This window comes from Gordionus sp. m RMFG-2023, chromosome 3 (genome assembly GCF_954871325.1).
Source record: "Gordionus sp. m RMFG-2023 chromosome 3, tfGorSpeb1-WG-v2, whole genome shotgun sequence".
NCBI classification, from domain to species: Eukaryota; Metazoa; Nematomorpha; class Gordioida; order Chordodea; family Parachordodidae; genus Gordionus; species Gordionus sp. m RMFG-2023.
The window spans coordinates 32,957,308-32,969,866 of record NC_088777.1 but is presented as its reverse complement, the minus strand read 5'-3'; the positions used below and the strand labels follow the sequence as shown (position 1 = coordinate 32,969,866).

The window sequence follows — 12,559 nt, the reverse complement described above, 5'->3', positions numbered from 1 at the left end:
TGGTTTAGGAAACCCCTTGAAGTGGTTTGCCTCACCCCGCTATTGGGGCTTGTTGGGCAAATTTACGACTTTTACAAAAAATAAAATTTCAAAAAATTGATTATATTCTAGAATTTTTTTATAAGGCACCTTTATAGAGTATAGTTTTAGGTATCCAATCATATATTGCTTTTTATATTATCTAAAAAAACCAGGAGCTATAAACAATTTTGTAAAAATCGGTTCACCTAACCCCAGTCTCCCCTACATACTAAATATATATATTCTTTTTTTCTTTTTTGTATTATATTATTATTTAATATAATAAAATAAAATTTAAAAAGGGTAATCATTACAAATAATAGTTCTTCTTTATTTTAACTAGATTTATTTTTTACTTGATTCAAAAGCTTGTCTCAAATTGACGTGCAGGTCATAATCTGACGACATCTCGTAATTACTGCACGAACCATTTATGCTACGATTTTTTGGAGTTAGATCATATAACGAATATGATCTATCGTTTATCTTTTTTTAAAATACAATTTTTTTAAAAAATTAAAAATGCAATTTAAAAGAGTTGAAAAGCAATCATACATAATGTGACAATTGTTAAAAAAAACCATTGTACAATATACTTCCGAAAATACACCGAATAATTTTAAATGATATACTATTTATTGCAAAGTAAGACATCTAAATATAATACATCGATCGACTTATAATAAGTAAGGTTCAGGTTATATAATTTAGTCTTTCCTGGTAAATCTAGATAAAATAATTTCCTGCAACATTATTAGTTTAATTCTTGAACATAATTTTTTTTTTAAAATAACTTCTCTCTCACCAATATTGGTTTGGGGCTCAAAATAATATAAAAAAAAATTGTCACAGTATTCATAAAAAAAAAAATCTCAAACTTTTAAATTTTCCTGTAATATCTTGTTCAAATCCGCGCAAGATCGATAATTATTAGACAATAGCGAATTTTCTTTGACTAGCAAGTCAGCTATATCATTTATGTTATGGTTGTTATTGTAAATCGATTGATTATTTTCGAGCATCTGTATAGCGGATATATTGTATCGTCGGTTATCATGCAATAATAAATTGGTTTCCCATTCTGTTATTTTAGGTCCGAACAACAAGTTGACCTATAAAAAAGGGGCATGGGTGAATGAATTAGTTTAGTTAAAAAACTTAATTATTTTAACTTTATTAGATTCCTTTTTTATCTGATAATAATTTCTTTTAAAAAATAATAAACAAGAGAAATTGGGGCTAGTAACAATCTCATTTTGAATTAAAGCACTGGGATTTATAAATTATTTTCTATTATAGCTTTAATATGGACGAAAAAATTCTTCATATACAAATTAAAATTAAGTATACCTTTCTTTTATAAGAAAAAAAGTTAACAAGCATTTATGTTTCTATAACCCCGTAAAATTAACATTTATTATAGACCTACGCCCATCACTTGGTCCCCAAGGCTTGAATTTTTATAAAAGAATATATAGAAAAAATCTCAAACGAATATTTATTTTATTCTCTATTAACATTCAGCAATAAATTCCATAGTTTCGTGGTGGTTATCTATTTTATTCTATTTATTACAAAATGTTATAGTAAAATAAATATGAAATATTTCGTACTTCTAATTTTTTTAAAAAAACTTTTCTTAATTTTTTAAATTCATTTAATCAAGCAAAAGAAGGCAGAATATGAAGGAAATACAAAATTAATATTTTTTTAGGCCATGAGTCTAGTGGGGTTGACGGGGCCCTGCAGCACTCTAGTTATTCTTTAATCATAATTAGTAAATTAAGAGCTAGTCGGATGGCTACCAGGGAACTTTAAACTCTAAAAAATTTAATTTAGTTATTTTAGGGATTACTTATATTACCTGTATAAACTTTTATAAGATATTACAAAAAAATACAATTAAAAACAGCTTTTTATGTATAAAATTTTATTATAATAACCAAAATTATGTTTAGATTTCTACGTGTAGATAATTTGGTTCAATTTTATAGTAGCGTGTTAGTTTGATCAATAAAATATTAAATTTATAGGAGTTGTAACAAATTTCGCAAAAGAATTAGTTTGACAAGCCCGGTCTACAAGGAGATTTTAAGAAACATAAATTGGTGAAAATTTTATTTGGTAGGGTTGGAATAAGTAGAAGCACATTAATTAGTTTAGGAAATGGAGTGGTAGGATTGTTTTAGATATTAGGAATAGGAAATATAAATGACATCAGAATCAAGATAGTAAGGATGATATGTAAATAAATTGGGATCTTATATAAATAATTAATTTGCAAAAGTTTATAGAAAAATAAAATTAAATTCTCTTTTTTTTTACCTTAGATGTTTCGGATAATAGGCATTTGATTCTATTAAATTGCTTGTTCAGTATCTTGGTATAGCAATCTTTCTCCGTTTTGTAAGCCTTTTTATATTTTAGAAAATAATTTTGCTAGAATTGATCGCTTGTTTAAATTAACTCTCATTAAAAATAAGAATCATATTTAAATAAAATTAGTTCAATTAGTAAGAAGAATTGATCGAATTAATTATTTTTGACGATTTTCATTGATTATGGTGTAAAAATGAATCACATCATTTAAAAGTCAGAAACGAGTAGGCTATATACTTAATTAAAATATTATATGTTTATTTCAAAATTATTCATATTTTATAAATTTGTAATAAATATATTAACTGAAATAAATTAGAACCAAATTGATTTATATTTTTAATCTGAAATTTAGTTGTGATAATATATACTTTTATTCAGAACTTTTTAATATTTATTATTGTAGGTATTCATTCCTATTCTATAAAACTAGGTCATTTAGTCTACAAGGTCATTAGGCGCTAACACATCTATTTTTATTGGCAGGTATTTCATAATTAGGTTTGAGTTTTGTTAAAATTTGGGCGAAGAATTAAGGAAAAATATATAATTAATATTTATTTTCAATAATTTTTTTAGGCCCTTGCTCCTTTCTAAATATAAAACCTTACTGGTCTTATTACCTCATTTTCCTATTGATTCAACTAAAAGAAGCACTGTGTGCGGCCGATCTAAGAGACGATATGTTTTGGAAATAGAATAATATCATATGCAGATGACAAGTTGTAATATCCAAAAATATAGAAGAAACAACATAAAACCAGAGGAAGTTAATTTTTAAAACTAGAGCCATAGCACGATACTTTTAAATATGGGATATAACAACATTGTTTTGGCTATAATAAGAAAAATTATAGTCTATTTATTTAAATAGGCGTTTTTAAATATTTCTACCATACCATATTTTTTTAAAAAAAGAAGATATATATTACTTATAATAATTTTATTATAAGATTAGTAATTTTATATCATGTAATTGTTTTTTTTCGCTGCCATTTTTTTTATGCAAACTGTGCATTAAGAACAGCAAGTCCCGACCAGAAAGTAATTTATTGAAAATATTTTCACCGACTGGACCAGGCCTGAAGTTCGCAGGGCACTTGTACACAATTATTTTAGAGGCCGGGTTAAAATATATATGGGTCAAGCCGAAAAACCTTTTAAAGATTTACAAGCCGGTTCGGGCTTCGCTGACAAAAATACATTTTTAAAAATAAATTAATCTTTTCAGTCTTTATGATTTTTTTTTTGAAAGAGAGAACAAAGCCCAAGGATGCTAACTATAATGGGATAGCTGGTTAAAGCAATAAATTAAGTAGAAAATTTTCTACATAAAATTCGAGGAAAATGGCAATGACCCGATAATGGAGTATAGGATATGAGTTTTGACTTAAATATTTTTTATAATTATTGTAATATATAATTAATTTTATGTGGGAAGTATAATAATAATTAAGCTTTGTTTTATATTTTGCATACCTTTTTTAGTGAATGGATCCTGTATTCATCCAATTCCTTGATCATTTCTTTTAGTTGCCAAGTGGTCTGTAATAGTGGATTTAATAATTATCATAGAATAATATGTGAGATACAGATTCTTCAATCAGATTTATTTTTGAAAATTTAATAATGTATTTTATTATATAATTACTATATTACTAGTGTAGAGCAATAATCGGTTAATTCGGACTGAACCGTGGTGGTTTCTAAAATTGGTTACATGGTTGGTCTTTGCAATCGGTTCTATATAGAACGAATTAAAAATTGTATTGATATCCGGTGGACTTAGTAACTAAGAGAAATAGCTTATCAAATAAGAAGATGCAATTTATCATGAGGTCATGACTTATAAATTGAATATTTAATACAGAAAATTTTCAAAATAATTTATGAAACTGTCTTATTATTCTAATATAATAATACTCACATGCTGTTGGCCGATACCACCGATACCAAAACAAATAGTACTGTAGTTAAATCGGTTGAAAAAAAACAGGTAAATATAATTCGTCATTAAAAATAAATAAAAACTTTTTTATTTGATTTGCACATTTAAAAAAAATATATGTATATATATAAAGTCAGAGTTGTTAACGCTCCTTTTTAAAGTAGCTAGCTTCTGCTCCTACCTTCTCAAAAGGAGGAGCTCCCGTTCATGCTATTAAATTTTTAAAGGGAGCTAGCTTCCGCTCCAATTAATGGGGTGCCACTCCATAGCCGCTTCTTTGATTTTCATATTTTTTAGAAAGTTCTCGAAAAATAATATTTTTTTATCAAAAAAGTTTTATTTATATTAAATGATATATCAAAATATTTATATTCTTTTATTAGCTTTAAAAGTAATAAATTTTTTAAATTTAAATCTAATAAACATTCACGTCCACAAAACCTGTTTAGCAATGCTAAACAGGCGCTCAACAGGAGCACTAGAGGGAAGCGGGGTATTGTATTTTATAAAAATATTTTTTAATTCAGGAAATTTATCAAAAATAGTAATTTTGATTCATTATTTAAAAAATATTTGTCCAATATATTATTTTTCTGATGATCAATTTCATGGAATTCAAAAAAATCTTCCAAATTGCAGGGTTTCAGTGAACTAGTAGCTATTTTGGCATCAGGAATTTGTTTTCTTAAAAAATTAATTAATTTGTATTTTAGTTTCATATTGTGTGCATTTTTTATCCATTCCCAATTTAATTTGAATGCAGGATGGATAATAGCCGCAATATTTTCGTCATTATAAACATTTGAAAATCTGCAATAAAGATATTTAAATAGATAACTTATTTTTTATTATAAACCTTTTATTAAGACCGCTTATAAGAGACTCTACGAGAGGTTAACAAAACTCTAAATCTGCTAATTCATTTATTTTTGAAGGAAGTTTAGAAATGGTTGGAGAAACCCATATCCAAGCTCCCCTTCAATGATTTTTAGAGCTTTTTCCAAAGGCACCATAGCCTAAAATTTATTTATTAATAGATAACGATTATATTAATATTTACTTGGCTATACTCTTTAATAAATTTAAGTTCTTGAGAGTTATAAGGCATAAGTCCATGGTTATCACATAACTCATCAAGGTCTTTTTGTTTTTCACTTAATATTTTATCAAGCAAAATCATAGATTCATATCACGAATTCCATCCAGTGGAATATGGGAATATCAGATACCTACTAAATTTTTTGATAATATTATCTGCCATATTAGTAGGTATATTTTGTTTATTCCATAAAGATTGACTTTGGAAGGAACTTTGAGATATTATATTAGAGCTTCTATCAGCTAAAGCTTTCTTTGCATCAACTGTGGCCACCAAATTGATATTTTGGCAGGCACATCGTGAATGTTATGGTATATAATCATAGCTTTCGGCCATGTTATTAAGGATATCATCAATATCCACAAATTGGAAATCTTCATCCATCTCAGAACTTTTATCTCCATAATTTTTGTTGAACCTTAACCTTAAAAATGGATTTGAGTTTTACTGAAAAAATAATTATTTCTCAAGTTTCCAAATTGTTAAAATAAAAATTTGTTTCATTAGGATCATTAGGATCTAACTCTTTAGAAGAGAAAAATATTTTTTTTTTATGATGGAATTGGGAATTTGATTTTCTCTTCTATTATGTGGATCTATAATATGAAAAACTTTTTTTTATCATATATCTATAAAATGAATATTAATATGACTTACATGAATTTCTAAGAAATTTTCAATATGAAAAGAAAGAAAAACTTGATGTTTATTATTTTAACTGATTAGATGAAAAACCAATATAAAACTTGGCTTAACATTTAATATTGCATAAATTTAAATAAAATAAAATTTCATTTTTAGTAACTTTAATTAGCAAATAAATAGATTTATTAATATATAAAAAATAATTTAATTTATACATTAAATTTAAAAGAGCGGTGGATCGGCGCTCCTCCAGTCCAGCCTTAAAAAGAGCTATCTCCCGCTCCTGATTTTTAAAATAAAGTGGGGGGGGGGGGGGCTCCAGGTATTTTTGAAAAAGTGGAGCGCCCTTAACAACTCTGCATAAAGTTATTTATATTATAGATATTTATATATTGGATAAAACAGGGGTCTGGAGACGCTACGGCCAAGTGGGCATTTTTTATAATGGCCAGCCCCCACCTTTATTTTGCGCGGTCTTCGACCGGGTTCCCTTAAATAGCTTCTTTGATTTACATGATTTTTATTACTTCTTATTTTTTGAAAATAAGTTCAAACGTTTTACATTTTTAGAAAAAAAAAAGAATAGTATTATACGATAATCATATATTTTATTTTAAAAAAATGCACATCTAAAATCATATTCATTACCTATATAAAATAATATTCATCGAAAATATATTTTTTATATTAGATTTACAACGATATTGTACTATAAAATCAAATCATACATCACATGTTAAATATAAAAAAATGCATACTCAATATATTAAATCAATTAATTATAAATATAAAATTATTGCAGCTATACAATATTACAGAGAATAAAATTGCTGCACTTTTATAAAATCAGGCACCGATCATATTGCAAATAATATTAATAAGATTCTAATAAAAGAATTAAGAAAATATATAATTTTTACGTTAATAAATCTCTCATTAACTTTGAACCTTTGTGCAAATATAAAGAAATATCTTCTAGTTCAATCTACGCTAATAGTTCTCGTTCAACTGACATCATTAAAAACTTTTCTAATTTTTCTTGATCAATATTAGCTCTCAGCTTATTTTTATAATTTTTAATTTACTAAATGCTTTCTCGCAATTAACCTACGTAAATGATAAAGTTAAAATGTATTCATATGCCAAAAATAAATTAGTGTCACTTGTATGCATATTGTATCTTTTACATACACTCATATTAAACACTTGTTACATTTATTATCACACTCTGATTTATTAACATATTGTAATATTCCATCTTCTTCATTTGACTCCTCACTTGTACATGCGATATCATCGTCCGTTTCATTTAATTCTGCTACCAAATCTTAGAATACGGCAAATGAACATAATTCGTTATGAAATTTAACACTCAATATATATGCCAATTGCGCCAGTTTTTTCAAGGTCTTTTCAGAAATACCTTTACTATTTATTTCATCAAAATGTCTTGGGTGCAAATATTGCACATTCAAGATAAGCCTTCAATTCGCAGAAAGTAGTTCCGTTTATAATTTGATCAATTATAGGACGAAATACTCCGAACCTATAAAGATAAATCGATTCTTGAGGACGTTTATCTTGGCATTTGTCACTATATATTCTCTTCGCTCGTCCTATTCGATTTTTTTGCAGAGCATTCTGTACCCTGTTACTCTCCGGGAGCTTTAAATATTAAAGTGTTTCATTTAAATTAGAAGCTATTTTATTGCTTTATTTTGAATCGATGTTATAATCGACGATACAGAAGATTTAGCATCTTCTTTCATTTTCCATGCTGACAAAGTACCTAATTTTTTTAGTTTGCTTGAAGATATGGCAGTGGCCCAATTATTTTAAAAATTTTCAAATATATTATAGCTGTACTTAGTCTTAAATTTACATAAATTATCAAGTTTTTGTCTCAAATTCTTTATTATATATTATAAATTGAAGTGCTATTGGGAGCAAGCTCTCTTAACCATATATCCATCTAAGGGATTTTTCACGTGCCCACCACCTTACCTCACCTATTTTTTGCAGCCTTCTTAACTTATTTTGGCCAGAGGAATTATTCTGTTTTACCCAAGCATCCATCCTTTTATCTGATTCACCGACCTGGATTTTATTTAATTTCAATGAATTAAGAACAAAAAATGTTGGCTATATTATTTCTACAATAAATCAATGTATAAAAATATAATATAATAAATTAATCAAAACTTGGAAGCGTTTTCATTTCATTTGAAAAAAAAACAAAGAAAAGAACGTGGTAATGATGTGTAGCGTCAAGTGACGTTATTGATATATTATGCATTAAAATATAGTAAACGACATTATTCAAATCTTAGAGATATCATTAAAAATAAATAAATGATAAAAGAAAATAATGTGAACATAGTAATATTTTTTTTCTAATCGGCCTCTTTGATATTTTCCTCTGATCGGCCTCAAAAATCGACCTTTTCTCGCGGCCTCGTGGGCAAAATGCCCACCAGGTCTTATGGCCAGTTCGCCCCTGGGATAAAAAATAACAAAAACCTTTTTTTAAAATATTATAAAAAAATATTTAAAAGAAAGGGCCATGGCCATAGTGTGAATTTTTTGAATTAACTGAATCAATACAAGTATAGTCCCAGGTTAGGGAAAAGTAAATCACCGCATCGATTATTATGGGTAGTAGCCAATATCGGTATTGGCCAATACTATAAATTTTAACCGATACTCAAAAAAAAAAGATAATTAACCTTCATAAATTTTAAAAATAAAATTTAGTCAACATTATTAATATGAATTTATAAAAAAAATTTATATAAAATTTCTGAACAAATAAAAAAGAAAGAAGGTGCTCTTCGTTAATCTTTAATACCTATTTCTTTTAATTTAATTAAATGAACTTCATAAATTAATTATTATAAATCAATAAAAAATGATAATATTGTATCATTGTTTTTTTCAATAAATATACTAAATTATTATTTTTGGGATAAGCATTTAGTAACGATTGTATCAATGATACTAAGTTAATATCCGTTTGAGTATATTGGTACATGCTAAAAAGGTGTTATAGATGCCTCTCTGTCATTTTAGTGTATCTATAACTGGTATCGGTCAAAATTGTAAGTATCATATCAATATTCACCTATACCACCAATTGTATATCTTAATATAGATTTTATTGTTAACAGAGACGTCATAAGCTTCTTTATTCAAGGAAAATATTTTAATTATGAGGTCTATACAAATGTTTTCTAAAAAAGCTAAATATTTTATTTTTTATAATAAAAACTTTAAAATTTTTAAATAACCACTGAAGAATGTTCAAAAATAATATAAATTTAAGAGTGGTAATTTAGTCATAGGGTTAATTTGCTCTCCCATTTGACACAAATGATTGCTACTTTCAATGTTTATATTTTAATATTTGCAATATAATAATGATATTTTGTTCTATATGGATATTTAATATAAAAATAAATCTGGACCACGGTCTAATTTGGTTTTCGTGATACTAGACTCGAATTGGTCTGTATTTTGTGGTTGATTTTATTTTTATTTCTAAGAACCCCATTTCTTAATTAAATTTAAAGTCGCTAAACTATTTATAAGCACTTGTTATATCAGAGCAAAAAAATGCCAATTTAGACATTTTTTAAATTTTATTTTTTGAGTAATTCCATGATTAAAAACATAGCATTTAAGCACCTTCAGATAAAAAAAAACCCCAACGACGCCTCGGATATAGATATGAAAATATTAGTTAAGTCATGATATATCAGGCCCTAAATTGATTGACGAATATATAATTAAAATTTACAAGGATGAATTTCAATGATTTCAATAGGTGGAGGGGGTAGAAGAGAAGAGGAGGAGAAATGTAGTTGCGAAATGATAAAGTATAGAAAATATTATATAAATTTAGAAATGGTCAGATTACATCTTAAATTATCAATGAAATCCTCTCATATCATTTTTGAAAAGTTATATTTAATAAAAAAAAAATTTATATCTAAACTTTAGATTTCGTTTGGCCTATTTCTATATTATTTGATAAGGTGCCATAAATGGGATTGTCGTTTTCATTCAAGCTGTCTATCATGTTAAGTTCTCTCAAAAACGTAGATTTTTTATTGAATCTTCGTTTCATTTTGTGCCGGTACTGGGACAGAATTTTTTCATACCTCTCCTTGAGCCTCTTATTGCCAACTTGGTATTTCTTGAATTCGTTCTTAAAGAATGAGGATAATAAAAAAAATAATAGTTAATAAGTTAAATTACAAACTCATTAAATATTTTTTTAAGTGGATTTAGATATCATAGGATTACTGCCCCAGCCTATTATTGCAGTTTCTATAGATATAATGCTCTATATCTTTTTATAATAAATATTGATCATTATCCCCTAGATTAGAATCGAAGGCCTCATATGACACTTTTCATTTTTTCAAGTTTTAACCTCTAAAAAAATTTGACTCATTAGAAATTTGGAAATGTATATATATATTGTCAAAAATATTTCGGAATTATATTAATTTATTTTATGGTATATTATCCTTAAATATATAAAATGACAATTTTAATTTTCTAATTAAAAACGTAATCTATTTCTTTAATCAAAATTAAATTTAGAAAAAGTAATATTTTACCTGAACATTTCTAGTTTCCTGGTCGAGAGTGGCGTCTAGTAAAGTTATGCTGTCCAAATTGAATGTTTTCAGCTAAAAAAAATAAAATTAATTTAAAAAATTCACTTGCCGCATCTTTTTTAACAAAGTTAACAGCCCGGGAAATTCGTGTATAAAAAATATTTTCGGGCCCGGTTGGACAGTTTATACATAAAATACAGATAGGGCCATAAATCCCTGATTTTTCGAAATATTTAAATAGGCCAGCCTGAGCATTAAAATTCTGATTAATACTAAATTACAATATGCTTATTTATTTGTATCCAAAAAGAGCTGTCTAACTAAAATACTAAATCTATAAATAATATAGGAAAATCATTTTAAAAAATTAACAAGTTAATTATGATGATCCGATTACAAATGTACAATACATATATCAAACACAATTTATTTATAAACGGTTGCTGTAAAACCTCTATAGCCACAGAGGAAAGATAAAAGAGACTTAATTGAATTGGGAAAATATTGTATATTGCTAGACATTGATCCTACAAACCTATCAGCGGCTGTCAAGAGTTTCAAAAATCAAGAAGGCGTAGGCCGCACGTCGATTTTTAGCCGCCGTCAACAAAAGCTGCGTAAATCGGCGCAGTTATAAATTTCTATAAAGATTATATTTTATAATCTTTATACAAGAGAAAATTCATTATAAATCCAAAATCGATTTCGTAATTTATTAATTATCATGTATAAAAATAATTTTATTTAAATTTTCGCGACATAATAATAATCTCCTTGAATTTAACGTCAACCCAGAACTCCTACACTGGGTTTTCTAGTTGCTGGATTACGAATAATTTTATTTTGCGATCATGGAAAGACTAGGAAGTTTCCACTTACAGAAATTTAGAACACCCATATCTTGTGAATGTCGTTTTCCAAGAAGAATGTGGCATTTTTGTTCTATCACCTAACGTAGAATCATATTTTTATTTGTTGAATGTTTATTTGTCAATTTTGTCAAATAACTTTTGTCAAATAACTTGAATTTAATAATTTCTCCTGATCCTCAATCGCTATATTTACTACCCGAATGTCATCATTCTCTATAAGTTTAAGAATTTTATAATAAATTTCGGAGCTGAGCAATTTTGCACTATTATATACTTTGACACAATTGTCAATTTTTGAAATCTTGGTTATAGAAGAGAAGCCAATACCTAGATAATTTTTTAAATAAATTAAATAAATGAACATATATATTATTACTTGCAGATCACAACCGGAAATCGTAACGCAACTTACTGTAGCATATTTTCCTTAAGTGAAATTATTTCTGAACTATCACTATCATTTACTATTAAATGTGTTTCAATTTCACTTTTAAAAGTTACACCAAGTTTAATGTAGGCCCTTTATATGCAGAAAGAAATTCGACAGTTTCTTTAAATTTTGAAAGAAATACTAATAGTTCTTTTACCAAATCAGATTCATAGTTTGATAAAGTATTTCCCAATTCTTTTCATTATTTAATCCAGATATGCTTTCTAGCATAATTAATATTCTATGCCACCCCGTTAAGACATATAATTTTAAGGTTTTCATACGCGTGGAATTATTGATATTATCATTGAAATTGCCAATTTGAAAAGGGGTATAAAAATAAATATACTGTAAAGAGGGCTTATTTTAATCATTATCATCTAAAAAAGCCTTTTCTAATCAAGAATTACAGTAAAATTTGTCAGAATTTATGGAAATTGTTTTATTATCTCTTTTTAAATATAAGAAACCAAAGAATTTCGAAAAGAATGATTTTTTTTACTGTTATAACACTAAAATTATATAGATTTATTAAATGCA

The 12,559-nt window shown here is 26.6% G+C and overlaps 1 protein-coding gene across 1 annotated transcript in view; it reads right to left on the bottom strand.

Annotated features, from left to right (window-relative positions):
* The window catches only part of LOC135926907 (uncharacterized), a 64,271-nt gene that overhangs the window by 36,943 nt on the left and 14,769 nt on the right, over positions 1-12,559 (bottom strand). Inside the window, exons 5-10 of the mRNA XM_065462841.1 lie at positions 10,718-10,789; positions 10,087-10,299; positions 3,880-3,945; positions 2,347-2,433; positions 900-1,133; positions 378-507 (exon numbers count right to left, since the gene is read on the bottom strand). Of these exons, the coding sequence (XP_065318913.1) occupies positions 378-507; positions 900-1,133; positions 2,347-2,433; positions 3,880-3,945; positions 10,087-10,299; positions 10,718-10,789 (802 nt within the window). The remainder of the gene's footprint in view (positions 1-377; positions 508-899; positions 1,134-2,346; positions 2,434-3,879; positions 3,946-10,086; positions 10,300-10,717; positions 10,790-12,559) is intronic.